This window comes from Aptenodytes patagonicus, chromosome Z, assembly GCF_965638725.1.
Source record: "Aptenodytes patagonicus chromosome Z, bAptPat1.pri.cur, whole genome shotgun sequence".
NCBI lineage: Eukaryota > Metazoa > Chordata > Aves > Sphenisciformes > Spheniscidae > Aptenodytes > Aptenodytes patagonicus.
In genome coordinates this window covers 65,815,336-65,839,450 of record NC_134982.1, presented here as the reverse complement: position 1 = coordinate 65,839,450, position 24,115 = coordinate 65,815,336, and the positions used below count along the sequence as shown (strand labels likewise).

Sequence of the window (24,115 nt, the reverse complement as noted above, 5' to 3'; positions counted from 1 at the left end):
TGGATGGAGTGCAAGCGCTAATAAAAGATGAGCGCAGAGGGTGGTGATCAGTGGCACAAAGTCTAGCTGGAGGTCAGTAACTAGCGGTATACCCCAGGGGTCGATACTGGGTCTGATCCCGTTGAACATCTTCATTAATGATCTGGATGCTGGGACACAGTGCACCCTTGGCAAGTTTGCAGATGACACCAAACTGGGAGGAGGGGCCGATACACCAGAGGGTCATGCTGCCATCCAGAAGGACCTGGACAGTCTGGAGAAATGGGCCGACAGGAACCTCATGCAGTTCAGCAAGGGGAAGTGCAAAGTCCTGCACCTGGGGAGGAACAACCCCAGGCACCAGTACAGGCTGGGGGCTGCCCAGCTGGGAAGCAGCTTGGCGGAAAAGGCCCTGGGGGTCCTGGCGGACACCAAGTTGGACATGAGCCAGCAACACAACCTTGCAGCAAAGCAGCTGAACGGTATACTGGGCTGCATTAGGAGGAGTGTTGCCAGCAGGTCAGGGGAGGTGATCCTTCCCCTCTCTACTCAGCACTGGTGAGGCCACACCTGGAGTGCTCGGTCCAGTTTTGGGTTCCTCACTACTGGTCAGACATGGACCCAATGGATAGAGCCCAGCGAAGGGCCACCAAGATGATGAAAGGACTGGAGCATCTCTCCTAGAAGGAAAGGCTGAGAGAGCTGGGACTGTTCACAGCCTGGAGAAGAGAAGGCTCAGGGGGATCTCATCGATGTATATAAATACCTGCAGGGAGGGTGCAAAGAGAACAAAGCCAGGCTCTTTTCAGCAGTGCTCAGTGACAGGGCCAGAGGCAGTGGGTGCAAACTGTGAGGGTGACCGAGCACTGGCACAGGTTGCCCAGAGAGGTTGTGGAGTCTCCCTCCTTGGAGATATATTCAAAAGCCATCTGGACATGGTCCAGGGCAGCTGGCTCGAGGTGACCCCACTTGAGCAGGGGGGGTTGGACCAAATGACATCCAGAGGTCCCTGCCAGCCTCCACCATTTGGTCACTCTGAATTTCACAGGGCACATTTTGTGCACTATTACACTCACCAGTTAAACTTCATGCAGCAGCTATGTACCAGGACAAAGAACTGAATGTTCAATATTTATCCATGTTCTTATATTTTTCTTCTGCTCCACCAAAGCATCCAGCTTCCCAGGATGAAATACTGAAGAGGAGGATGCTGAGACCCAGTGCAACACAGTGGTATTCCCAGCGAATAACTGCAAGTACAGTTCATGAAAACTTGGAAGAGTTACGAGTTATGGAGAAGCTTCAGAAAGAATCAGGGTGGCATTTGGCACTGATTAACAAGTTATTTGTCTATTCAGTCTTTTGAATGATGGGCAGTTTTGTTGTCTTCTGTCTTTGCTCTCATTATGTCAGAAGTGAATACACTGTACAAAGTACTACAGAAAATATGAACATAGAATCATAGAATCATAGAATTATTGAGTACAACAGTACAACTGTGTGGCCTCAGCCGTAGCTGCTTTCGAAAATGTGACTGCAGCTATCTGGTAGCAAGGCAGCGATTTGGCAGCACCTCACAAACATGACTCAACAAGTTCCTAAAAAAAGCTAAAAAAAAAGGTTATGTGAATGAGGTGTGTCAAGTTACGAAGGAAGCATTTGATGCAATAGTTGTCCAGGGCTAAAGACAGATTTTTGGAGGGTTATCTCCTGATTACCATCAAGCTGGCTGATACAGAGTTAAGTGTACCTCTCTAAGAGGTAATCTCTTACAAATAATTACTTAGATATTTTTTGTTGCTTAACAACAAAATGTTCTCATCTTGTTAACGCTAGCTTGGTAATGGATTTCCTATGTTGTTCTTTCTTAGCACAGTATATTTTTCTTTTAAATCTCCATTGCATACACACACTCGTGTGTCCATTAAATGATTTTCCATTGAGATCCCCACCACCTAAAAAGTGTTAGAGCTGCCATTACCTTGGGAGTCGTTGTCCTGTTGTCCAGGTCTTCAATGCTTAATCTGCGCATCAGCCACAGTGGCAGAAGCTTGTTCTGTCAACTTGTCACCTGCATTCAGCAAGACAGGGGCAGGCTGTAGGGGAGGGAAGGAGGGAGGTGGGTAGGTCAGCAGCCTTTGTAGCCTTGGCCTACAAGCGTTTCAACTGCTTGCCCCCTGCATGGCAATCGGATCCCACAGTGCTGGGGCTGTGCTTCCCAAACATTGGGCTGTGGTCCCTGTCCCTGTGACTGGGGAGAAGGAGGTCTTAAAGCTAAAAAAGGCTTCAACAACTGTTTACACCATTTAATCCACCATGACTGTACATACAGTGTGAGCTGTGGACAGACTAGTTTTCATTATATTTGCTGTGTCTCTGTGCAGGCATGCAGTATGCAGGGCATATTTATGACCTGACCATTGCGTGAAACATGGTCATCACTAAAACACATTACAGATTAAGCTTATTGCCATTTGGTTTTGTCAAATAATATGCATAGCCCTTTCTTTCTGGGACACATAGGCCTGAACCCACCAAAAGGGTATAAACATGTTATCTCTCTCTGAAGGACAGTGCTCTAGCAGAGTTTACATCGAAGAACAATCTAATGCTTTTAGGAAAAAATGCTAAGAAATATTTATTTGGTATTACCACAGCTTCATATACAATTAAATAAAAAATAGGCTAAAACTTAATGACCAACTATTAAAATTTACTTCTTCACACTGTTTCCCCCCCCCTTAGATTTCTGCAATGTTTTTAGTTTCTCATGTACTTTGTAAAGCAATTTCTGGTGCAAAATGGGCTATCATTGGACATCAGCTTGAGAAGCGCTGCTCTGACATTACATTAAAGTGAGGGCATCAAACACAGCTGCAGTTTGTGAGTGGCACAGTACCACCGTTGCATATTAGGATTGCTCTCAGTCCACTTAAATCAGGACACTGAGAAAGTTTTCGTGTATTTGTTTAATGTTGTTATATTTGACAATTGCATGGTATTTTTTTCCTTTGAATTCATACAGCTTTTTAATACCAACAGATTAATGGCTTCTCTTTTAAAACAATATTTAAACTTAATGTAACAGAACAAAACCTACATAGCCTGTATCAATATTTGTGGCGATGACAAAAATATTTTCCACATCCTTTTCAGATGGAAAAAATCCTTAAAAAATTGTTGGAAATGGAGTTTGTGGAGTTACAGATTCAATCATGTGGCATACATGACTGACCACAACAGGGGAAGCATGTCTTCTTTTCTGCAGATGCTATTATTACATACCAATATCATTTCTTGGTGCTAGAATTCACCATATCTTGAGACTAACATGCCTAAAATGAAGCACTGGGTACAGACATGTCAATTTAATCCCCATCATCACTATAGAATGACTTCATTGAGTATATGGCATCCAGTCACTGCATTTGTTCTAGCGCTGTAAGAAATACATTTCAAACTTGAATTCTGCGTATTTCTAGCCTGAAGAATTCAGAGACAGAAGTAGGTCACAAAGCACGCTAGCTCAGGCACATTGTAGCTGTGTGCGCTTCCCAAATATCTGCTGTCCCTGACATCAGAAATGCAATGATGAAGCAATCAAAACCTGACAGAAGGTGTAATTGGGAGTGAGGAGAGGACTCATGTATGTCTGCAGCAAAATTTCAAGATTGCAAATAATGCCTTTGGTTAGTAGCAGGGATACTGGTCTCTGAAAGCTGTGTATAACTTGGTAAGGTTATTCCATTTGCTGTAACTGCAGCGGAAGGGGAAGCGGCAGGGAATCAGCACTGCACTACAAGTATCTCAAGCAGAGAATTCCCTCACTGCATACACTGTCAGCAGCAAGTCAGGTGTCCTTAGTCAGACTATTTTTACTGTTAAGGTTGTCTGGGGAAGAAAAATAGCAAAAAAACCCCAAACAAAACAACCCAGCAACAAGAGCCCTGTACAAGTGTGAAACAGAAATTCAAAGCGGTTCTGATACAGGCTCGTATATTTCACCTGGGATAAATACAGATGCCCTAACTAGAAGCAGGAGCCCAGGAAAATATAGATGGTTTGAAGCAACACAGTTCCTCTGTGTTTTATTGGAAGTGTTGTGTGCAGATGCCAGCTTATTCAGACCAAGCTAACACATTCAGTTTTCTCTAACCTGATGTTACACTGCATAGTCTAAACATGCTATAAATGCCTGTATAAAATTGGACTAGTAAAGTCGTTTGGGAGCAGGTATATTTTCAGCTAGACTGGTGGAACAGCTCTGTAGTGGACTGCAGATAAAACGCAGAACAAAGAAAGGGGATGTAGAGTGAAATCTTGGTCGGTTCAACAGGAGAGGGAAGGGGGCAAGCTGAGAAGGATTTTCTCCTTTATAAGCAAGGATTCAAAAAATATCTTCTTAAATAAAATATAGGGGCTGGGGGAAAAAAAAAGAAACTGTTCAAAATGGAAACACACTTCATGAAATGTGACTCTTAAGGTGGAAGTAATAGACAGGTGTGAACTAGGTCAGTCCTAGAGAGCTTTCAACAGCACAGAGAAGAGAGAAAATAATGCTGTCCTTCATTTAGTTTCATAAAACCGGTATTTACTTGCCAAGAAACTTCAACAACTTCAACATGCAGAATTAACCGTACCATTCTTGGTATATGCCACTTTTAAAAGACTGTATACACCATTTTCCCAAAAGAAGTAGTTATTTTAAATCCATAGACTACCCCAGTTCTTTCAGTCTTAATCAAAAATCCTGTCTTTTACATTCGTGTTTTCTGGAGAGGTACTACCTCATGCCTATCCTACAGAGGCAACAGCTATACAACTGTCTTTATTAATCAGCAGAAGCATCACTTTTGTTCATCTCAATGGTAGAGGCCTATAAACAATTGCAATAGCCTGTATATCCTTAAAAAGGCGTGAACATTCCAAAGATGTTCACACCTTGTTAAGGCATGTGGGATGTTCTAAAGCCACATCAGGCTTACTTGTTTCAATCTGTGTGAGTGCTGCACCACAAGAGCAGCTGGCAATCACAAAGTGGCCTTGAAACAGTCGTCCTGACTTGTATGCTGTTCAGAGCTGAAAGTCTTTGGATTATGTCATATAGACCCAAGCCTTAACTTACATGAATTAATTTAGAAAGTACAGCAGACAATATATACAGTATTTCACTGAGATACAGGGGAGACTGTCGGGCACCGCAATGCCAACTCTATCCAAATCCCTATTTAGCTGGCAACAGGAGAACTGGCAACATGGAAATAGAAAAATAGGGATTTCTATCCATCTCTCATTCCTTCATATTTGCAAATACTATGTCTCTTAAGTATAGATCTCAGTTTTACACCCAGTCATTCTTTGCCTTCTGTTTTAGCCTTGTGGAACAGCTGACAGCTGTGTAAAGTCACAGCTGTGTACAATCAGTTTGTAAGATCAAAAGGAACCATCAGTCATCTGTGTGTGACACAATAATACAATATTTGCACTGAATTAATAGCTTTCACTTAAGCTAGGGGATTTCTGTTTATAAGAATTCCAAATGACTTAAAACACTTCAGAGCATCAAATAATCCATCATGGTTGTTGAACTGCTCAATTACAGTAAGAAAAAAAAAGATGCCAACTCCCTTTCATCACACAATGGAATAATAATAATAATAATAATAATAATAATAATAATAATAATAATAATAATAATAATAATAATAATAATAAAAAATGGGAGTTTTCTCACCATTCATAGTATGGCTTAATTTTTACACCTACCTTCCTGCTCTTCCATAGCCACTTCCACTCTAAATGTGTGCCATCACGGACCTTACCAATAATCGAGGTAAGATGCAAGAACAAATCTGAATTCTGTGTTACGGTGTATCTAAACTGCCTTTCCCCCCCTGCCCCAAACAATATGCTTTTTGTACAGAGGATTGTTGGAAGAAGAAACAGAATTAGGCATAATCTGCCTTCATTTGTATTAATGTACTCCCTCAAAATCTCCCTTGTTTTCACGATCCCTACTGACTCTAAACTGCAGGTGATAGTAATAATGTTTTTTCTTTATTCTGAATAAAAATGTTTAAATTACTAGCAAGGGAATTTCTTTTTCTGCATATAAATCAAGACTTAAGTGCATCGTTCTTTAGAAAACTTCAAAAATAAGGTACCAGCTAATCAGTCCTGAAATTAGAACTCATCTTCTCAACTAGGAGAACACTACAAATATTGGAAAACAAAGGATCTTAGTAACTTGGCAACAGTGCCTTTTTTTTTAGTTTAAATGGTTCTAACTATGTCAAAGCCTAAAGTGAATGTAAGAGTGCAAAATATGCATGTATATATAAATACATGTTTGTATGTGTGTTGGTAATTAATCAATCCAGGTCCCTTAGCAGTCTCTAATCAGGGTCTAAAGAATACATTCATTATAGAAAAGAAAGACTTTGGAATTAACTGAGTCTCTGCGGTGCTTATGAGTCATAATGAAATAAGCCTTCTTGCAAACCTCTTGTAAGTAATGGAGATTATGGAATTAGACTGTATTGGAACTAGATCTTGTTTTGTGCAGTTTGTTCTAAAACGAAACATGGAAGAGAACAGAGCGCTCTACTGGTGAGCCGCATGTCTCTGAGCTTCCTTTTTCCAATTCTTGTTTATCTGAAACATGACTACCACCAAAACAAAACTGCATGGTTTTTTAGAGCATTTGTTCTGATATGCTGAATTGTTGCTGAAGTGTCTTAACAGCAACTACCTTTTAAAACGAAATCGTATTTCTAATACAGCAAACAGACACCTAACTTTCAGTAGTAGCCAAGAAAACAATTCCACTCTGACAAGGTGCAATCAGGAGGAAATTTTATATAACACTGCAAGTAATAAATAAATTATGCATAGCAAGACTAAATTCAGAATTAGTATACTGTGAAACAAAATACATTAGAATAGTTGAAGAAAGAATTGATTACAGAGTTAGGATATAAACAGTAATGCATCTCAGGCAGAAGCAAACAACAAAACTGAAGGAAAGATAATTGTGGGCTGAGTTTGTTCAAGAGAAACAACATGTACAGGTGGGAAAATGCATCTGATCTCAGAGGATGACAATTTAATTACTTGCAGAGAACCAGCACAAGCTTTATGCATATTAAATCCCACCAAAAAGTAGGGCATTCGAGATACTGTTTGTATGTATGACTTGAGGTCTGGACAGGAGTGCATTTTACTGAGTGAACAAGCTCCCTCTACATCTTCCTGATATCCTAATTGCAATTCCACAGCCAGTCAAGCAAAGGATGCTTTCACAAACAGCAAAATTAGAATAATTTCCTGAAATCTTGAAGTGGCAGAAATTCATAAATACATAAACATGTAACTGTGTGGAAATTTCCTACAGAAGGTTATTTGCAAAACTATGCTAGGGAGGCATTATCCAGTCTTAGAGTAAGTAAACAGCACATCTGGTAAACTGAAAGTTGACAGCAGAAAACCTATGTATTAAATACATACTTTATGTTCATCTTGGCATCACAAATTCATTGACACCTACATTATTTACTGTTGTGAACTCTTAAGCTCTTCAGCACCACACCAAATTCCCTTGCGCTTCCAACAGGTAACCAAACACAACACGTAACCAATTAACTTACCATTCTGACTAAAAACTCAACCTTAACTATATTAACATTCTCTATAAACACATTTACAGATACAATCTGTTATTCTGCATATAGGAGACTATGAAGCAGGAATGATACTTCTATATGTGATTTGAAATGAAAATAAAAAAGCGTGGGCATCTCTTCTGGTCATACTTAAAAGTGCAAAGGAGATGACTGTGGAACCAGAGCGTGAATACATTTGGGTAATTCGGTATTAAGAAGGTCCTTGAAGTTTTAAGCATGTGGAGGAAGTCATGCTTCATATTAACTGACACTTCACTTCTGATTCGCAGCTTCATCCAAATCACACATCTCATCAAGAACAAAGCTGTCCGACGGGTGAGAATTTGCAAAGGCATTACAGTAGATACATGAAGTTACATTTAGGTGGAAGCCTACACATGATTGTTAGTGACACTCTTACGGCTGTTCATACTATTTAATGAAAGTTAGATGAGAAAAGACAGTTTGGGAGGCATCTAGTAACAAGAGAATAGAAGAATTTGTAAGAGTCCACCTAAACATTTTCCAGATCATCCCTACAAGTAGTACTGTCTTCGTTAGGGAAGGGGTGTGTTCTCTCCCTCTTCAAGCCTCTTCCAGAAAGCAACTAGTTGCAATAAATCTTTTTACTGGAAGGATTTACTGCATTGAATTTAATATTGCAAATTTAAAAATTGTCACATAGAAGTTTACTTATGGTAAGAAAAAATTGTTCTTCGGGTCTTTTTGATGAAGAAATACTTATTTTCCACAAGCACAAACTGTAGACTGATGTAATACTTCTGAAGTTAGTTACCAGAACTTCCACAATAAAGGACTTACCCGAACATAATGTACTTAAATGCAAAGTGCTAGGGGCCATTAGGCAGAAGTTGAGTGAACAGTAGTTAAAAGTAAAAAACATCCCAACTTTAATTTGCTTTTGCTGTCTCAAAAAGGGTGAAGAACAGGTCTGAAACTTGGCATATTGGCTTAAAATTGCCTGTAACAGCTTGATCCGTCCCACTGACCACCCATAAAGGAAACTATCCCAACCTCTTTCTACCAGCCCTAGCTGTTTATTTTTTCTGTTGGCTCAGGCAGCACTTGTCCAACTCTGCACTGAGCAAATTCAGCATACTAAATGCAGCACTAATCCTACTCCCCCCATCAGTTCTGCTAGGTAAGAGGTGAGCTGGTCCACTGAAGGGTCAGATGAGTGCCGGGATTCACAGCCAGGAGCACGGATGGGGGAAGAACACTTCTTTCAACAATGCGTGCTGTTGATTCAAGAAATAATATGGATCTATATCCTTAAGAAGAACGAAGAAGCTAATACACTGTTATCTTCTTGGTAATCGCAACTTCTGTTAAGGGGGATGGGGGGATGGACGGTTAGGACGTACTCCAAAGCAACCACCAAAGAATTCAGCTGTCAGATTATCAGACAGAAGTTTTGGAGTTTCATGGTCTACTGGTGTACTTTAAAAATAAAACCTCATGAATTTGTGGACAAAATGTTCTCTCTCCTGCGCAGCTTATGCAGTTTACTGGGGAAGATATGGAAGTACATCCCTGGGACAATATGGCCGAGAGTCTCTGGAATGGTCCCTTTTCTTTCCCTCCCCCTTTACCCAAGACACAGCAACTAACTTCCCAAAGCCATCAAAGATACGAGTCTATGTTGAAGAATACTGTTGCTTACTGAAGTTTATAGCATAAACTATAGTTGTGTTATGCAGCCAAATCCTGCTTGAAACAATATTCCAATCTCATCAGGAAATCCTGGCAAGGCTTTCCATTTTTAAGCTGTCATCTCTGATAGAGTTTTGAGAATTAGCTTTAAGCTTTCAGGGGAAAATATTCTGATAGAGAACGGCACATGAAAAATAGAAATAGATTAGTTCCCCTTTAAAGTTTGCAATATTTAGTCAGAAGATATTTCACAGAAATTGAGCAATAACCTTAACTGTGGCACACTGGAAGAAACCAAAATGAATGTACATTTTAAAAAGTGAACTAATCAGAATTTGTGGGGAGGTCATGTTTCTGCTTTTCACATCAAGAGGACAAAGCTGTAAGTCAGTCTGAAATGAGCTTTATGAGTATATTTTCATTATTAAACTGATTTTTAAGTACAAGTTTGATATGTTCTGGATATGGTAAGCTAATTCAAGGACAACTAAAGGTCTGAGCACAACCCACAAAAGTTCTACCAAAATCTGTAGAAAGGCAGTGCATCCCAGAAGAACAGTAAAATGAGTCTTGGTTTTCTTAGCTCCTTGCTTTTCTTTGTTTTGCCTTGACATAAATAACGTCCTCTTACCTGCTGTGGCAACTTCATAAAAATAAAACCAAGGAACAAGAGTAAATCTTTAGCAGCATAAATCAAATCTATTATGAAACTAGATATCATTAACAAAACCCAAGACCAAATATACTAACTACAGCCATTTTCCATTTTTGATTTTATATTTCTGGGATCTGTTTTTACAGTTAAGCTTAGAATATAACTTTGTATCCTCATCACTAACATAAATCAAACATCATGGACGTCCTTAAATATTCTAAAAGGCTCTTAGTGGATACTAAGTATTTTAGATAAAGAATCAGAGAAATGTAGATCTGGAAGGGATTTCAAAAGATCACCTAAGCCCACCTCTGCACACAGGCCATATGAAATATACTATAGTCCATCCCTATGAGATGCTTCATAAACCTCTTCTTAAAACTTCTATAATGGAAATTTAACAACTCCCATGGGAAGCATATTTTAGTGTATCACTACCCTTATAGTTGGAAAGTTTCTCTCATCTGTCTTTGCTACAAATATAGGCTAGTTATGAAGATATTAAGAGAAACTTCCCAATTATAATGATCATGAAGTATCCCCAAGACTATCTAAAGAAGCCACTACAATTTTCAAAGACATTCTGGTGTTTGACATGCATACCATTATTTATTGTTTCACCTCATCTTCTTCTGATTCCCTCAGTTATAAAACTGAAATCAGAATTTTTTTGCTGAGATTGACTTTACCTTTAAATTCTTAAATTGACAGGACATAGATATAAGTCAGTGTTAAACAACTATCCTGGATTATCTTCATATTAGTAGTTAAAAGCCCAACACAAAAAAAGTATCACGATTTATAAGAAAAGTGGTCTTGCATTTTAAACTCAAGGACGGAGTTCTGTATTCTACTCCAATAGGAAGTCCTGACTTTGAACACATGACGTAATCTCTGTCTCTCTCTCATCTTTAAAAGGACACTAATATTCATATTGAAAGTTTTGTGAAGATACTATATGCAAAATATTTCAAATGCTAACATGAGAAGCGCTGCTTGTTAACAGATTCACCAGATGATATAGAAACGTGGCATATCTCTAAGCAAATCTGACAGTAAGCAAAGATCAAAAGAGCAAGTAAGATACCATTTCTGCCAAACAGGTATTTTTTGGTATTGGCTTTAAACTTTACCTAAATTGACTTCTGTTTGCTGATAGTATCTCAATTCTGTTCATAAACAGTGCATGTCTTATAGTGAATACAAGATAAAAATGGATTCATTTCAATATCAGATGAAGTACAAAAGATGTACAGATGTACAAAAGCCACAGATGCAATGCACTCTGCTACTGTGTTAAAGCTACTATAAAGGTAAATTGCTCTATTTCAGGGCTTCCTGAAATCAGGGCATTTTGAATCCTGAACATCAATTATTTAGAATCCTAACTTTAGAACAGTCCAGTTGAGATACAACAAAACTGACAGACCGTTTCATGGTTTGTTCAGTCATGCACAGAATGGTTAATGTTCTGTTCTCTCATGTTTCTACTTTAAACCAATTCTCATCTAAATTCAGACTATATTTGTATTTTTAAAGCACAAATCTGTCTTTTCGGCATTGTTCTAGCACAAACCATATATGCATCAAAAAGGCTTGAGGCAGCAAATGTCCTGGTTTGTGTATAAAATTGTTTTTCTACTATAACAAAACTCTTGCTGCCATGGGATTCTTGCGATATTTTCCCCTTCGTATTTTTTAAAAAAGAAATTAAAAAAATGCATGAAGATTTCAAATAGAATTAAAATTTCATCTTATAGTCACTATTTCACATTCTACATTATTTCCCCCAATTAAAAAAATCATTTGTTTTACAAATATCATTTTTATACATACAATATTGTTTCAGGCTTGCAGTCATGAAAACAATTATACTGCTTGGCTACTGGAAATACCCTGCCTTTAGCCTTGTTATGCACCTGAGATGTGTGAAACCGTCTCAATTACAAATATATTACAGAAGACCTAGGGCATGATCCTGCGACTATTACAAGCATCCTACAACAGCCATTTGTCAGTGATAAGGAAGATTGGAGGTGCAAGATTCTGCTGGATCAGGCCTTAAGTGTAAGTGCATTATACAACACATCATATGGTGACATCTCAAAATAAAATACTGTATTTTTATGTAATGCAGAAGTAACACACACAATTTACATATAGTAATAATTTATTCTGAAATGTTCATTTTAGCCTCTGTTGAGACATCACCCATGTCTCATTAATAAAAGAGCAGCCATCTCACCTCAAATACCAGAATATACAACAAGTTACAGCATAGCAAAAAAATTCTACCTACTTTAAGATAAAATCTAATTCAGGTAAAATAATTTTGTTCAAGGTTTTACAGTACAGTTACACAGTTTTCCTTTTTTTTTTTCTTTTTGCAGAGCACAAAGGAAGTGTAAATTGTTACACCATAACTATCTATGCACATTATGTGACCACAGAAATGTTAATCATTACTTCAGAAAATGAACCATCAGTTCCATTCATGCAGAAAAGCAGGCTGGGAAAGCTTGTTCAGCAGAAACCATATTACTGTGAATTTCACAGCCACATGATTAATTATTGGGTTAGATGGACTCACAAATACTAAAACTGAGTATACTTTTTTGCATAAATAATACCAATTCTTCCCTGATATAGGTTAGTCAGTCTGTAATCTAGAAATGATTGATAAAGCAATATGACTGTATCATCTCTATCTGCAATGTTCCATGATTTCAACGACAAGCAATATTTAAAGGATTATGGGATGGGATGCTAATTAAATACTTGTTAAATGTACTGTACAAATATACTTGCATTAGCAATTTTATTCCAAACTGTCAATCAGGTATTCCTCCAAAATATTACCAGTGAAGACGAAGTATACTATCAAATATGGCTTCCAGAACAAGGACCCTCTAACAAGAATCAAACCTATTTACAACAAATAAAAACAACAACAAAAAAAATCAATCCCCAATCTTTTAAAGTTTCATTTGAAACAAAATTTCTAAATAGCTGCTGTATATAATACATCAGTTTTATTTATTTTTTGTTGCACTTAAACAGAAGTTACCAGGTAAGAGCCAGAGTGACGTTTAGGACTCTGAGTTCCACTGGAGTCTGGATTTTCAGACTTGGAGTCACGTTTCTTCGTGCTGTTATTTACTGGTGTTGGTATTTGCGATGGCCGAGCAGAACTATTGTCCACACTACTCTTCCTGCGGCTTGGGTTGTAGTTGAAAGGAGTCACTCTTGCTGCAACAGCACCAATGGGGGAGCTATGTTTGCTTGAGCTACTGGAACTGAATGGTGTACGCTCACTTAGAGTACTTTCATTATTTTCTGGCGCAGGAACAGAATTATTCTGCAGAGGCTTTGTTTCAGTGCCTTTCTTGTCTGGACTGTCTATCTGAAAGAAAGAGTTCAGACGATTTTCTAAACCAATGGTACGAACAGGAACACCTCCATTCCCTGGGATTTGTTTTTCTTGAAGCTCTTTAGAATCTTTACCATTCACACCCCCTTTCTCTGAAACACTGTCAATAACAGGGGGAGTATTTCCAGTCGGTGACCTTCCAGATCGAGGATTGTTAATTGGGCAGTCCTCTATCCTCACCCACACGTCCTCTGTCTTAGAGACAGCCGGTGCCATCTGATAGATGAGAGTTTTGGAATCGGAGCCATTTGTGGCACCCGGGGAAGAATGCTGAGGATCATTCATTATCTGAGGAATTTCGTTTTCTTTTATTTTTCTCCAAGTACCTTTTGCTGGTGCTTGGCTTTCTTTACTTTGCTTGTGGCCAGAAAGAGAACTTCCATGCTGCTTTTCATCTTCACTTTTTGCCTTTTCACTGGATTCTGAAGATGCTGACAGAATTGAGGAGGAACTTCCAGTTCTTCGCCAAGTGCTTACACGAGGAAGTGACGAGGAATGCTTACTATGCTCACGCTTCCACGTTCCTGATCTATTGATTGGCAATCTAGATGGACTCTCGGAATGAGAACGAGCTATATCATGACGTTTTGCTGGTCTCCCATCATATTCTACAGAAGGGCTCAGATTAGGGGGTAATTTTCGCCAACCACTTGTCTGGGCAGTTGAATGAGTAGATAAAGACATATCAGGAAGAGATGGACTTAAAACTGGGGTCTGTAGTTGGGACCTTGTGGGAGAATCCGGCCTGGAAGGAGACAGAGATTCAAATGAAGCTGACTCTTCTAATTTCCGTCTTAGAGTTGGGCTCGGAGCTTCTTTAATAAAAGTTGACTGACGAACAAGAACAGGTCTCTCGGATCTGTCAGATTCACTTCCGCTAGATTTTGTGGATGACATTCTGGATAGTTCAGTCTTCTTGTTTGATCCACCACTGCTGAGAGCTTGGTTTAACCCTTTTGAAGCAGACTCACTTCGTGGAATGCTACTGGTACTCTTCGGTAAGGCAGTCTGCTTTGTAAGGTTTTGCTGGCTCATCTGCCTGCCTGGTGATGTATATGACATTCTACCTGAACTTGAAGATTTAGTTGAGGCTGTGCTAGGAGATGACGTCCTTGGCAACTGAGACAGTTTGTTGGGAGGACTTATACCATTTCTTCCTGGGGAAATTGAGTTTCGGCCAGGAGATTGCAGAGGCCTACTTAACGGCTGCTGTTGAGGTCTAGAAGGAGTGGAGTCTCTAGATCCTGATCTAGAAGGTCCTTTACTTGATCCACTCTGGTTCAACCCTGATGGTTGCCTAGTTACAGGAGCTGGCTCAGGTTTCACTGATGACTTGACTCCTCTTGGAGAACTAGTCAAACTTTGGCCTTCACTGGGACTCTTGGAGTTCGTGTTTTTGAGTGGGGGACCTTTTTTGGAAACAGGACTAGTACTTGAAGAACTATTTCGAACTCCTGGAATATGGATCATTGTCCTACCACGTGAAATTGAAGGCACACTTGTCTGTTGTGGTTGCTTCAGCTGGCTTGAAACTTCTGAATTGGAGCGAGCTTTTCCTGTAATTACACTTTTATACACTTTCTTCCCTCCTTTGATTCCCCTACTTTCAGATTCTACTTTTTTAGACTCCAGTGTACTCTTCTCTCCTGGCTTAAGAATTCTTGGACCTTTATTACTAGTGAAAGGTTTTTCTTCTTGGTCTGGGGTAAGATGAAATGGTGACCCTAGAGAAATACCAGATTTTAATGAAAGGATAGAATCAGAGTCTGATGAAGCTTGTCTAGACAGTGATGCAGCAGCCGCAGCTTGATGCAAGCTACTAACTATAGAATTTGCACCTTCTTGTATAGCTTTCCAATCAAAGTTCTCTGAATCAGGTGAGAAACCATGTTCTGAATCCGGCCTCTGTATCTCTCTCAAATCCAGTGTTAAATCTTCTGCCAATATACCACCTGTATTTCTGGAATTATTTTTTTCACTTTCACTCTTTATTCTTGAGGGTCTTTTCTTTTTAGGCATAGCAGAGCTAATGCATTCCTGCAACAGATCATCTTCTGAGTCAATACTGAGAGAACTGAGAGAGCTGTTTCTAGAGAAACAGACAGGAGTATCTTCAACATGAAATGATTTAGGTGCATAACCAGAAGTCTGTGGTCTGTTTGGTTCCATCTGTGAATCAGGAGCCTCAGTACATTTTGCAGGTTCCCCTTCTTTGTTGTTATTGTTTTCTTGGTCGATATCACTGAGGGAACTAAGAGATGAATTGCGAGAAAAACAAACAGGTGTGTTTTCTATAGCAAAATTCTGCATTTTCTCATCTGTAGCTGCTCCTCTGTCTGGAATATCTTTAGTTGACTGAGAAAAAGGTTTAGGCTGGCTTCTGCCTGCTGGGTGTTTTTGACAAACTTGTGTTCTGTTACTTGGTTGCTGATTTGAAGACTGTTCTGGATTAGTGCAGTCTTTAGTTTCTGTTTCCTTTGCTTCTTTTCCTTTTCTTAATTCTGCCTTCTCCCTTGAAAGGTCAACATCATCATCATCAAAATCTAAAGAACTTAGGGAATCATTCCGTGAAAAACAGTAAGGAGTTCCCTCAATAGGTGTGTAATGATGAGGGGAATCAAATGCAAAGCTTCCTCTTACACGCTCTTCATTATTTGGCAATTTGTCATTAAAATCTCTCGAATTATTTTTAAGATTCTGTTTCTTTGCGTCTCTGTTCTCTGGATAGCTTCTTTCATTATGAATATTGCTTTTAGGCTCTGTGGTTTTTCTTATACGTGCTCTGTATTCATTATTTTGGGGAACAGGCTTTACTGGTGATGTTGGCTTCTTTTTCTCACCTTCTGGTTGGTTTTTATTACTTAGAGATGAAGATGCTTGTTGAATTTGATCCATTATCTTCTTCACTCTGAAAGGTTTGTGACTTTTTCCTTTTGGCATAGCTGAGTTAATGCATTCAGCCAGAATATCACCCTCTTCTGTTTTGTCATCATCCAGGCCTGGGGGAGTCACAGTTGAGCTTTTTGCTCTCTGAGAGTCATCAGTACTTCTACCTTCTGTTGGAATGGTGTCTCGCTTTTCAAATTCCCCTGACTCTGCTCCTGTACCCACACCGTCTACATTGGCCAACTCACTCGGGGGCGATTCTATTGTGAGATCACTCAGAGATGTAGCTGTTGAAAAATTTATTGGTGTACCCTCAACACAATATACCCGTGGCATATCGTCTCCCGGTGTAAAACTCACATGCTTTTGGGATTGCAATCTGCTTTGTGAAGGCAAAAGTTTGTAAACTGGCAACTGGCTGGGCTTTCTGGCTACAGGAGGAGGTATTTTTGGAGCAGATGCTTGAGAAGGCTTTTTAGCTTTACGTGAAGACTTTGTTGGCATTGCAGAAATAATACATGCTTCCAGTATTTCAATATCATCATCATCAGAATCATCCAGAATGTCTTTTTCTGCCTCAGTAGGCTTCTCCGCTTTCTTCTCTTGGTTATCCTTTGTATCATCTGACTGTTCAGGTTCTGCTTCATTTCCATGTTCATTTTCATGAACCGGAGGCATTATTCTTAACTCTACATCTTTCTGTATAAACGGCTCATCAAGACTCAGAGCACTCAGGCTAGAAGAGCAAGAAAACCCATCTGGTGTGCTTTCTGTGGCAAAATGTAATAGTGTATCAGCATCTGGCAGTACCTGAACTCTTTGAACAGCTGCATTTACAGCTGCCTGTCTAGGACCAGGCTCTCTCTTTTCTGCACTAGGTACTTTACCTTTAGCTACATCTCTTTTTACTTGAACCCCCTGAGCAGGGGGTGGCGTTTTACTTCTGCTTGGAGGCATTGTTTGTCCCGGGCTGTCTGGAAGGTCACTGGGACTTATAATACCACTTACCATTCCACTGCAAGGCTCACTTTGAACTGAACTAGCAATTGAACGGCTTTCAAAACTATCCAGGGAACTTACAGAAGTACATCTGCTGAACATGAGTGGTGTTTCCTGCACATAATGTTCTGGTGGGCTTTTAGGAGTCTGTGCACCACTCTTTGAAGGAGATTTGGCACCTGAAGAAAATTCAACAGCTTTATGTCTAGAGGAGTCAGAAGGAGACAAACTAGAAGTCTGAAGTCTATTGGATTTAGTTCTGATGTGTTGTGATGTTGATGTGATTTCACTTACTGCACCTTCTGTAGACAGAGCCCCACTGTTTTCCTTTAGTTCTGCTATCTGTAGTGTGTTATTAGCATCTGTCACACGTGTGGATTGATCACGTCCTATTTCATCTTCAGCTGATGACAAAGATGACAAAGAGCTACACCTTGAAAAACATATTGGGGTATCTTCCACACAGTAAGTTTGTATAGTTTCCTGATTAATAGAGGGAGTTTTACAGGAGGCAGTCTTTTGCGCATGACCACCTCTGCTCTGTGCAGAATTTGGGTGAAGCTGATTCTGTCGCTTTGAACCAGCTGAGGGGGCTGATGTGTTCCCACTGCTTGAGGAAATATGGTCAGTTTTAGTGCTTTGCACTGAAGAAGTCTTTGAAAAAGTAAAAGATGGCTTCTGAGAAGGAGGAGGAACTTCTGTTGAGTATTTTAAACTATAATCAATAGGCTGATCGACATGATGTTCCTCTTCATTGTACTTTATGCTATAATTAGTTGGTCTGTCTTCCTCTTCATGTTGTTCCTCCTCAGAGTAACGTTCACTATAGTTGGTTGGCTTATCATCATCATAATCATCAACCTGGCACAAGGACTGGTTTACCTTCTGATTAATTCCAAGAGTTGAGCCTACTCTGTTCTGATCTGAACCACTGGATCCTCTTGATCTAAAGGAAGAAACGCACTCTTGCTGTCCAAAAGGTGACTGATATTTCATGTGTTTATCATCTCCACTTTCAGTGTACACAGGGTAGGTTGCATTTTGGCTCCTTGACTGCCTTTGTTCATTTTGTTTAATTTCATCATCTATTATATGCTTAGGCCTTGCCCATCTTTCATTCTGAGAGGGACTTTGCCTTCCAGAATTTAACTGTTCATCTGAGTATTTAAGACTGTAATTAATAGGAGTGTCGAGCTCTCCATCATTGTCATCCATATGATTTGCACTATGAATCTTATGTGCCAAGTCGGCTGGATATTGACCATAACTACAAAATTTACTTTCATCATCTTCGGAGTAAGATTCAATGGAAGGTTTCATTTGGCCTCTTTTACCATAGCCATCACTGCTGCTGACGCTATTTAAACTATCATTTGAAGCTCTCTTGTATTCCATTTTTGTGTAAGGCACAGGACATGTCCTGTTTGAATTCTCAGATTTAGGGAAGTATGTATTTGAGTGAGTATGGGCAGTGGCTGATCTCCTCGGGGCATTTCTGTCTTCTGTCAAACAGTGCATTTCAGAAGTGGAACCAGAACTTCTGTCTTCTTGTGGAATATGCATGCTTGTTACTTCTTCCATAACTTTGGCAATCTGAGCTGCAGCAGTAGAAATCTGCATTCCTATTCTCTTAGAGGAGTTCCCAGTATTCTCTGCAGCTGGATGGTAGGTATTTAAACCTACTGCTCGATCCCTATCAAGACTTCTGTCTTTCTCAGATCGAGAATTCTCTATGTTTCCTCTACTGGAAGAGGAGGAGCCAGGCAATACTGTAGTATTTAAATATGGCGAAAGTACAGTCATATTACCAGCATTAAAACTCTCTGATCGGCATATACCATCATCATGCCGACTGGAGTCCAAGACATACTCACTGTACATATTTTGCTTATGTCTCTGCTTATTACGGTGAGATGCTTTTGGGCTTAAATTATCAATGTTGTCAAAAGTCTCTGATAAATGCTGAGCATCTAATTCCGCTTCCAGTGCCTTTTGTTTTCTGACATGAAGAGATGGTAAGCTTGATCCTGGAGACATAATGTTGGCATCCTTATATTTTGCTGGCCTGTTTGCCATGAGGTTTCTTAGAGCCGCAGCACTACCCATGGCTATCATTTTGTGTTTTGAGTGAATGAGATTTTTCAGCATGCTGACTGCTCCCATGTCCCACAGCGCCTCCTGATCCTTCGCATTTCGTGCAGAAAGATTCCACAGGGTCCCACATGCATTACTGACTATTGTCAAACTGTGTGACTTCAAGTGTTGTAATAAAGTTTGTAAGCAGCTGTTCTCTCGCAAGATTTGCCTGGTGTTGAGTAATTGAAAACAAACATCCGTAAGTGGCATTTCAAAAGGATAAGAGACAAAGCAAAACAAAAACCTATTATGCTAGAGGCAAGTTTTGCCCTTAGAAAGGATAACCATGAATTCACCAGTGCAAATTTATCTCCTACTTCCTCTAGTTTTCATCTGAATGCTAATCAAATCCTATCACAAATATGAATAGTTAGCTCTCAGTACAGTTCATCATCAGCAAGCAGCAGGTATTAATCTGTTTGCATATTCCTGTTATGTAAGTGAAATACTTGCCTTATCAAATGCATTAAAAATTAACTGTACTTAATTACTATACTTAATACATGCATTCATATTAAGACTCAGTCATAGAAGCTGTCTACTAAATATACATGTGGAACTGCTAAAGATTTTCAGAAAAAGTATACCCACCTATGGTCCTCATTAGTAGCAATTAAGCTAGAAACATTTCTTAATATTCCTCCTCCACTTTCTATGATGGCTAAAGTGTTTGTTTGGCTCCGGTATGTCAGTGTGCCAACTAGAAATGCAAGAGCACCATCAACAGCACATATATCAGCTTTGTTCTCAGTACAGTGTGCTGACAAATTCCATAAGGCACTCAGAACACTTTTTAGGGTGGATTCCTGGGAAAATAACAAAATGACAGAATTAGAGAAGTTTTCAACTATCGATCACAAGTTCTCAGAAATATGTAAGTTAGCTTCAAGGAGTTACGTATGTTCCAATTTCTGCTTTCTGGGCTGGTAAGCTAGATGCAGGCCGCAGTGCTCACGTAAATACTTTTGTTCACTTTTCTCCTTCCTTCAGCTATGGATTTGGTATCGCTTGCCCCAAAGTTTTCAGAAATATGTGCCACAATACTTGTTAGCTGCCATAATAGTAAAAATGGCTTGAAGACTAACTGGCAGGGGAATCTGGGATGGAATAGAATCCTGTCTGGATACCAAAAATATATCTAGAAAACTACAGAAGTGGTAGTTATCTATTCATTAACTCGAAAGAGGTTTTATTAAATTGCAAAATTATAAAGAAGGCTATTGCAACAGCACAGCTCATGAAACTGAAGAGCAAAAGCTGTCAACCCTCATAAATAAAATTACAGAAATACTAGCAGTTTTGAGCTGTCATTACTACATTGTGGTCTGCTGCCACGTTAACTCAAAGCAACTCTCTTCTTCAAAGCAAGGTACCTAGAACACCCCAAATATCTGACCAACTGCTTTTATCAAAAAGGACAACAATATTTGTGTTTTGTGTAAAATAAATGCAGTCTCTCCAAAATTTATCTCAATCATTTATACAGGATACCTTCTTAACTTCTAAAGCACATTCCATCAATGCTTTCACACTTCCAACTTCTCTCAGAGTCTTTTTACTGTTTACATCAGCTCGCCAGGACAAGTTCCTCAACACACTTGCAATGACCTGCAAAACATGAAAGAAAAATAATGTATCTCAATATAGCTACTTCTTTAGCAGGTTATCAGACTTTCCTCCTGGATTTCTGGAATGCTATGGATTAATTAACAGCAGTCATGTTCAGCTACTGAACCAGCCCTTTGCTAAAATCTGCTTTTTGTTGTGTTGCCTGCTAGACTATTCTAACATTTCAGTATGAAGTTTCATCAAAGGTATGGCTTTTGTGTGTGTGTGTGTACCTAAAACAAAGATCTGAAATCAGGTTCCTTGCTTTCCACACTGGTTGAAAAATTGGTCCAAAAATTCACATTTGTGAACTAAACTTACATAATCTCAGGAGAGATTTATATCATCTTTTTCTCCCCTGTTCTGCTCGTAAAATAGAACAGTAACACTTGCCTGTCTCTCAGACAGTATGATTACTTTGATTAATGTTTATAAAGCTCTTTAAAGTCTTTTAAAAATACACTGTCTCTTTTGCAATCAGAAGAGTTATCTATAGAAGATGAGTAGCCATTCAGCCTATGTCCTTGGCAGCAGCTAGACAGAGATAGACTGTCACTATAGTGGACAGTCACTACATGTTAAACTCCATCCATTTATGGGCTGCAGTAAGCAGGTATATCCCTCATGAAATATATTTGATAGAAAACTTTTCCCTATGGATGTTCTCATTGTCACAGAAGTGCATAAGCTTGTTAGATTATGTGATGAATGCTCCCCTGCTCACACCCACAAGGGAGCACAGGGAGGCAGTGGCAGATGCCTCTGTAATACCCTGCCCTGGCTGCTCCCAGGCCCACCACAGGAGCCATCAGCCCATCAGAGGTCCATCTCAACACGCCAGAGGAGCGCAGGGCCCAAAGGCAGACGGCAACCCAAACTAAGGGCTCAGAGGAGGGGGCACCCTGTCCGGGCTCCTCCAGGGCTCTCCCAGGGGACCCGCAGCCCCACGGCCCAGGTGTGACACCCGTTCAGGGAAGTCAATGGGAGCAGCTCTCTGCACCTTTTGGACTGAGGCAGGTCAGTCCAGAAGTCCTGGCCTAGGGATGTGGGATACTTTATGGGATCGAGGGAAAGAGCATTCTGGGACTGTAGAAGACTTATTATGGGATGGGAGGACCCAAAGGTTCCAAAGGCAGGAAAAAGGATGGATCTAGGTGATTCAGGGAGGTACAAGCATGGGAAAACACAGGGATAAGGGGACAGAAAGGCACAGTTGCATCTAAACAGTTGGCTGGCTGATATGCTTGTCTGGCCATGCCCTTTGCCTGATGAGCACAGTCTGTCCCATATTCTTATTAAATCCCATTTCTAACTTCTCCTGAGTGAGGGACTTCCTGCTCTGTGTGCATGTGTGTGTATGGGGGACTACATGACAGTGGCTGGAGACACACCACGGGTCAGAGGGCCCATGTGTCTGTGACTTCCTTTTCAAGAATACTAAATATACGTAGTATCTGCCTTAATACCAAATCAGAGAGTTTACCCAATAACCTCTACTGTAATTCTAATTATTTTCTCAATTGTAACTAGCTAGCTCCTCTAGCGGAGAAAATTTTTTGTGAACAGTGTTTTAAGAGATAAAGTCAATTTTACTTAAAATTTTTCTTTTACCTGATGATTCACTCAAACTGCAAGGAAAACAGGGTTTTCCCTTCCAAAAGCAGTTCCAGTTTGTTTACAGTGTATATTCATTAAAATGGATTATAATTTAATATTTAATAATTTTAAACAAGTTCCATACCAATGAAGAACGGTTCTGCGCTCTCAACTCTCAGGATCACTCTATGCACTTCCTAAAGACTATTTCCAGGCTGTTTTCTTTACACAGCAGGAGCCACTGCAAGAGACACTCAAGTGTCACACCGAACACTTTGCTCATACTTAGAAAGCTTCTTTGGGAGGTGCTGGTGTCATGAGTAGTTATGTATGACTTGTCAAGTCAAATGCAGATTCTCTTGAACTACAGCTTCCTCCACTATTATTCCCTTATTACTTACTTCGCTGCAACTGTAGGAGGAGCTGCAATACTGTATTAACCCTGCTGGTAATCCCAGTCCATTAGCACCATCACTAGTAAACTGAATTAGTGAATCTAAGATCGCTCAAACTTATCTTTAAAACTGGACTTCCACTAACAGGTCAGGGTCATAAAAGTGAGTTTTATAGCCCATGTGTTATATGTGCTTTGGTAAAAAAACCAGAATATGACCCACAGTTAAGCATTTTTACAGGAAGAAAGTTGTACTTCATAATTTGTGGAATGAGTACAGGTACAAACTTTGTATCAAAGTTAAGGCAGACAAGAAACATAAGAACAACAATTACAAAAAAAAAAAAAATCAGGCTGGGATGAAGGAAGCATATTTCAAAGAGAGAGCCTAATTGAAAAAGAGAAGGCTGGCTATGGACAGCACACTAGAAACTTCATGAAGATGACAGAATTCAAGTATAAAAATAACTGGTGGCAAGGCCGAATGAGTAGAAGGAAGGTAAACATTAGGAAAGGAGAACAGAAATACAGTATTTTAATACAACGCAAGGAACTTCATGAGATGCAAAGTGATGGAAATGTCCAAGCTAAAGAAATATTTCATCTCAAAAGGACGTTACCTGCTGTAAGTCTTCACTTTCAGACTTCAGTTGGGCTACAAGAGCTCTCATGCAGCCCTTCATAGAACATAATGTAGCCTGTTAGGAATCAGAAAAAAAAGAAAGTGAATAGTATTAAATGACAGGTTAGGTGGCTTGCTTCTGCACAATGTTTTGATATTTTAAGCTAATGATATCTGAAGTTCAATAAAAGCTTAGGAAAGTATGTTGCCAACAATAAATATTTGGTTTACCATTACTAAAAAGTTAAGCGTAACTATCAGTTTCTATTCTGGAGAATACCTAAGTGGCAAAATTATGCTAAATTTTGTATTTTTTACAACAGGTCTAGGACTTGATCTGGAACTTTATTACCTTAGAAGCCTTCTTTATGATGCACCAGATAAAAATCACCTGTGAGCTTGCAACATGTTGTTACCTACTGTCTATTGAGTCTCACGATCATATATTTTTCTTTCAAATAAACATAGTATGAAA

General features: G+C 39.5%; 1 protein-coding gene across 3 annotated transcripts in view; it reads right to left on the bottom strand.

Annotated features, from left to right (window-relative positions):
• Window positions 1-6,817: 6,817 nt before the first annotated feature.
• APC (APC regulator of Wnt signaling pathway) overlaps window positions 6,818-24,115 on the bottom strand; it is a 104,438-nt gene continuing 87,140 nt past the window's right edge. For all 3 annotated transcript variants that reach the window (XM_076362494.1, XM_076362493.1, XM_076362495.1), the window contains exons 13-16: window positions 23,639-23,716; window positions 20,912-21,028; window positions 20,012-20,226; window positions 6,818-19,589 (exon numbers count right to left, since the gene is read on the bottom strand). In XM_076362494.1, the coding sequence (XP_076218609.1) occupies window positions 13,022-19,589; window positions 20,012-20,226; window positions 20,912-21,028; window positions 23,639-23,716 (6,978 nt within the window). In that variant the 3' untranslated portion in view covers window positions 6,818-13,021. The remainder of the gene's footprint in view (window positions 19,590-20,011; window positions 20,227-20,911; window positions 21,029-23,638; window positions 23,717-24,115) is intronic.